Source organism: Cupressus sempervirens, chromosome 7, assembly GCF_028749045.1.
Source record: "Cupressus sempervirens isolate cs-2001-9-10 chromosome 7, ASM2874904v1, whole genome shotgun sequence".
Taxonomy (NCBI): Eukaryota; Viridiplantae; Streptophyta; class Pinopsida; order Cupressales; family Cupressaceae; genus Cupressus; species Cupressus sempervirens.
Genome location: NC_143124.1, coordinates 52,786,887 through 52,793,252, shown reverse-complemented (window position 1 = coordinate 52,793,252; position 6,366 = coordinate 52,786,887). Strand labels below are relative to the sequence as shown.

The window sequence follows — 6,366 nt, the reverse complement described above, 5'->3', positions numbered from 1 at the left end:
TCATCAAATTGACAAGACCAATGTGTATCTTAGCTTTTTGTAAAGCAAAAATAAGGGCTTGTCCTAGTCCTACATTTCAACCATTGTTGTACCAAAAAATAAGGTCCAGAAAAAGAATTTATATTGTTGAAGTTCAATTTGTCAATTGGCTGCCTTAAAAAATATAAATGTTGTTCTAGACTATGGATTTAATCGAACTTGGAAGCTTTTAGAATTTTGTTGATGAAGCTTTAAAATTATTTACATTTGAATATGTTACAAATTTTCTAATTGTTCAAACCAATAAACTTAATAAAAAATATATATTTAAAATTATTAAAACTAAAAATTATTCAAAACAATTTAATTATATATTTCTATTAGTTAATTGAATAGGTCGAATAAAAAAATCTGAACTTAAAAGAAGGTAATAGTTTCCATCAGAAATAAATTTTTATTCTATATATTAAAATTATTTTAATTTTACAAAAATAAATAATCTGTCACAAACAATTAATTATGTAAAGAGAGAAAACCATCGGCACAGCTTCCATTCAAAAATGATACAAGCTGTCAACAATTGTTCGTAAGATACCCACAGTTTTTCCCTCTTCACCTTTCTCCAGCACCACCCAAAAAGCCTTTTTCAATATTCCACTGTCTCTTAACCGACCTTCAATTTCTAAATGGGAAGGGAGTTCGGAATAAATTATTGTGACTATCCATTCTCCTTGACGCACGTGAAACGCCACGTCAGAGTGCAGAGGACAGCTAAATATCTCAAGTAGTGATCGGTTTGAATTTTCTACCGAAGTATTGCTCTCAACATGAACCACAAAGCATCCAATTATTACGCAACGCGTGCGAGGAAAGAGCTCCTCCAGAATGCGAATAATTGAATCTCTATCTGCCGCACCATGACCGTCAGAAAACAGGTATTGGTCTAAAATTGACTCCGCTCCATTAACCGCCCTGCCAATCAAAACAGTACGAAACCCCTTTTTTGGCACACTCTGAGATAAAATACAAAATACTTAGTTAAAATCATCACATACTAAATGAAAATAAAACAAAAGTTCGATGATCAATAATTGTAAATCAACTCTTTATAAAATTAAAGTAATATTTGTAACTCCCCACAAAACGATATTTATTATTTTCCTCTTTAAAAAGACCATTGAAACAATTACCTTCAATTTTTGAAGGGAACTCCGTATAAGTTCGTTACTGCAATAACTGATATTTATATAAGTCCATACAAACCATTCTTCAAAACCTTCAACTATGCTCTGCAGCTTACCACAGTTTTCTATTTCAACTCCCCGCATGAAACGGCTCAATCCGTGAGTACGCACCTCCTCAAGCTCGGGACAATTTAAAACAGTCAGAGAATTAAGCTTAAGGTCACTCGACACGCTTCTCAAATGTTCACAATCATTCAATATAAGACTTTTGATCTTTCCACATTCATCAATTAAGATCCTCTCAAGACAACTTGGGCCACTGAAAGCTGGTAATTTCTCAAGTTCTGGACAGCCCCGAATCTTTAATTCTACAAGCTCCTCAAAACCAAACATTATTGTTTTCAATATTTGACAACTATGCAATTCTAAATATTTGACCTTTACAAGCCTATCAAATGTTATACTCTGGAGATACTTCATACCACTGAGACACAAGTGACCAAACTCTAGCTGCTTACAACTACAAATATCCAGCTTTGCAAGCATTCCAAGACTGGATATTCCTAATACACTTTTCAAATTTTGGCAACCATTCATTTGAAGATTTTTGAGCTTTCCACATCCATCAACTATGATCCTCTCTAGACAACTTGGGCCTTTCAAATTTGGCAATCCCTCGAGCTCTGGACATCCCCGAATGCTTAATTCTACAAGCTCTTCACAACTAATCTGCATTCTTTTCAAAGTTTTACACCCATCCAATTCAAAATGTTTCACCTTTCCATTTTTAACAAATGTCATGCTCTGGAGAAACTCCATACCGCTCAGACAGAAGTGATCAAACTGTAGCTTATCGCAACCAGATATTTCCAATTTTACAAGCTTTGCAAGATTATGTATTTTGTACCTGGGCAACTCTTCAAGCTCCGGACACCGCCGAATGCTTATTTCTGCAAGTTGTTCACAGCCAAGCTGTACTGTTTTCAAATTTGGACATTCATCCACATGAAGACATTTCAGCTTTTCACATCCATTAATTATAATCTTCTCTAACAAACTTGGGCCTCTAAAAACTGGCAATTCTTCAACCTCGGGACAGCCTTGAATGCTAAATTCTATAAGCTCTTCACAACCAAAATGAACTGTTTTTAGATTCTGGTAACTATCTAATTCAAAATATTTCAACTTTACAAGTCTATCAAATTTAATCCTTTCCAGACATTTCAGACCACTGAGACCCAAGCAATCAAACTCTTGCTGCCCACAACCACAAATTTCCAGTTCAACAAGATTTCCAACGTCACATATTCCCAAGACACTTTCTAAATTTTGACAGCTATCCACTTTAAGGCATTTGAGCTTCCCACATCTATTAATTATAATCCTCTTAATGCAATTTGGGCTTCTAAAAACTGTTACTTCTTCAAGCTCTGGACAGCTCTGAATGTTTAATTCTACAATCTGTTCAGACCCGAACTGTATTACTTTCAAATTCTGACAACCATCCAGTTGAATATATTTGAGTTTTCCGCACTCATGAATTATAATCCTTTTTATGTGATTTGGACCTCTAATTTGCAATCGCTCAAGCTCCGAACAGCCTCGAATGCTCAGTTCTAAAACATGTCCAAACTGTATTGCTCTCAAACTTTGACAACCATCCAATTCAAAATATTTCACCTTCGAATGCCTATCAAATGCCATCCTTTGGAGACTTTTCATACCACTGAGACGCAACTGATCAAACTCTAGGCTTTGACAATAATAAATTTCCAGCTCTACAAGCATTGTAGTATTAGATATTCCTGACAAAGTTTTCAATTTCTTACAATCACCAATAGTGATCCTTTCAAGACAGCTCGGATGAGCAAGGCTTAGCTCTTCAAGCTCTGGACATTGAATAATCCTTAATAGCACAAGATTTGTGAGATGATATGTTCCTGTCAATCTTGTGAGTTTACTACAATATTTAATAGTAAGTGACTTTAAGGTCCTTACAATTCTTAAATTCACTTCCATAATATTTTCCATATATTCAAGTGCAATCAACTCAAGGCTGGGATAGTGAATTCCACTAATTATTATCTTGGGTATAAAACATTCTCCGCTAATCACTAGCTTCTCAAGGCTTTCTAAAATTCCATTTTCTAAACCATTTGATAATCCCGATAAATCTGGAAACTCTTCCAAAGAGTTTTCAGAAATCCGCAGCTCTTTCAAGCGGGAAGGCACCTGAAATTCAGGATAAAATAAAATTTGCGTAAAGCTTTCGATGATTTATAAAATAGTTCCCAGGCAACCATAATATACGAACTTCTAGAAAACAGGTTCAGATGAATTTAATTTTTTGGCTTAGAATATCAAAATACCTCTATGGTGCTCTCCCACAACGTTTTGAGTTGTCCAGAGTGGATTTCTAAATAATGCAAATTTTGAAGAGGAATCCATGAAGGAATACTTGAATGTTTTGTTGAATTGCCCTTTATCTTGAGCCATAGCAAGGGAGCTGAAGTCTCGAGACAACTATTGGATTGGTCTAAAAAGAATGTAACTTGAGAATCCATAAGCTTCTCAAAAGTGGAGTGGAAACACCTAACATTGGTTTTAGTGAGGACATTTTTGAAACCCATTAAAGCCTGCAGACATGGAAGCATATCGATTTTCTATTAATATAGGCAGTCGCAAGTGAAAATTTTTAATATTAGAGTATTGAAGAAATCTGAGAGCGTAAGAAACATACCAAAGATTTCAGATCTCGAGGACACCACAGGCGATGAGGAGGGCTGAGCTCATTTGCCATTTCTCTTCCCAAGTCTCTGAGGTGGTCATGCATTCTCAATACATCTCCCTGAATCTCACTGGCTTCTTCGACAAGGCATTTTTCTTTGAGTGTCTCCAATCCATGTTGAGCATTCCATCCAGATGCCTCCCATATTCTTTCGGCCGTACCCTTCAATTTGCCCACGAAAAAACACGCAATATCCATGAAAACCTGTTTCTGTTCATCATCCAAGGCCTCAAAGCTTATTCTCAAACTTTGCTTTACATCTCGAGGTAGCGATTTTCTAGCTTTAATCAATTCTGCCTTCCAGTAACTGTGAGCCCTACCATGAACATGCCGGGCGAGAACCTGAAGAGACAGAGGTAGCCCTCCACATACCTCTACGAATTCATCAACCAATGCCCTGTACCCAGCAGGTGGATGGGATTGGCCAAAGGCATGCCAAGAAAAGAGTTTCATTGCATGCTTTTTATCCATTCCTCTTAAATTATAACCAACAGTGATCCCCGCAGTTACAAGTTACCCGACATCTCGAGTCGTGACAATCACCAGAGCTTTATGTATGGCAGATTTGTTTAAGATATCCATGACCAGTAGGTCATTTAACTGCTGCACATGATCAATATCGTCTACAACAATCAGGAAGCTAAAATGGCGAGGGCTCCTTTGTACGCTATCTTTGAGATAGCTTCTTCCTTCCTCTGTACTTGTAATACTCAGATGACGAATGTCAAACAGATCTTTGAGAAGCCTTATTTGTAAAGAATGTAAGTCTCCTCTCACAGATGCTTCTCGCACATCAAACAGAAAACTTGTTTTAAAATAATTAGACATCTTTCGGTTAAACAATTCTTTGGCAAGAGTTGTCTTGCCGGATCCGCCTATGCCGAAAATTCCAGCTACCACAACCTTATTAGTCACAGTCTTCAGCCCGCACTGCTTTTCAAAATCTTGTACAAGTTCATCAAGACAATGCTTTTCAAAGTCTTCCACAAGATTGTTAAGCCCCACTGGATATTCAGCAACATGTAAACTTGTTCTCCTCTTTACTTCCTCTTGCACTGCTACTACAATATTTTTGCAATCACTGGAACTTTATAAAACAAAACGTAGAGCCCCATGAGAAAATTGTTAACCAGATTTGAAGGAGGAAATAGTTGTATCGAATTCAGAAACAAGAAAAACTCATATCAAATGGATTTTGAAAATATGATAATGTTGATGATAAAAACAGGCACAATCAAATCTAAAAAAAAAACTCATTGTAGAAATCTAATAATTTTAGACAAAGATTACCTGTCAAATTCTTCCCCGGCTATAAATGAGAGAGACTGCAGGGCTTCCTTCCACTGGGTAAGCTTCTCCAGGTACCTACCCTTTTCTACATATTTCTTGAATGCAGCAGCGTACACTCCCTTCTCAATGTGGCGGAGGTCACTAGGACTTACTTGATAAAACATAGGAATGATTTTGACCTTACTTTCCAACATGAGAACCAGCTCAGCCAGGCACCAAGGCGAGTCTGCATATCCTTTGGAAAAGATGGCAATGTGTACCTTAGCAGAGAGGATCGCTGTCTGTATAGTAGATGGAAATGAATTTCCAAGTTCCTTCTCTTGCGAATCAAGAAACGCCCGGATCCCCGACTGGTGAAGGGAGTTGTAAAGCTGAGAGGCCAAAGTTTGTTTGACATCGGGGCCTCTGTGGTTGATGAAAACATCGAACAATCTCGAAGATTCAGAAACCTTCCTTCTTTTACCACACGGTTCAATTCCAGAGAAAGCATTAGACTCCTGATTTTTATGTTGAGAAGATGAAGAAGACGCCATTGATTCCATCATTAACAGACGGCTGGTAAAAAAATTGAAAGAAAGAAGAGCAGTGCGATTTGATTACAATATGCGGAAAGAAATAGAGTGACTTAACAGATTATTCCGTGGGCGAGTTCAATGCGTTCCTTTAACAGTTAGAAATTAGATAAAAGCCCATCTATTAGAGGCAGGAGGGGGAGTGGGGGATTGTTTTCCAACTAGACGCCCCTCTACACGGACGAAAATGTCCAATTCAGTTGAAAAGCAAAACGCGTAACAGCAAAACTTAGCGCGTTTTCCTTTAGGTGCCAACTATAATATAAAAACTTTTTGTGGTTTATTTATTTAATTTTAAATATCTACGTTCAAAGAAATGATTTAATGATGATGTATTTATAAATATAAAATATTTCTTATGTTGTTATTATTATATTAATAAATGGTCAGCCCAAACCACAAAGTCATACAATTAGTGTTGGCAGGAGTAATTTCTCCCACTGTCTAGAGCCGTACAACAGTCCACCATCCAGCCAAACTCAATCGTCCATCCACCATCCAGAGTAAATATTAGACAATGAAGCCGTCCACATTAAACAGCCATCCCAGCTAC

The 6,366-nt window shown here is 37.0% G+C and overlaps 1 protein-coding gene across 1 annotated transcript; it reads right to left on the bottom strand.

Annotated features, from left to right (window-relative positions):
- Positions 1 to 413: 413 nt before the first annotated feature.
- Positions 414 to 5,933, bottom strand: LOC149545441 (uncharacterized). Its single transcript, XM_089790652.1, is given in 5 exon segments — positions 414 to 992; positions 1,170 to 3,395; positions 3,533 to 3,799; positions 3,904 to 5,032; positions 5,242 to 5,933. Coding segments are annotated over 5 exon segments (4,626 nt in total). The 5' UTR covers positions 5,787 to 5,933; the 3' UTR covers positions 414 to 533.
- Between the last annotated feature and the right edge of the window lie 433 nt (positions 5,934 to 6,366).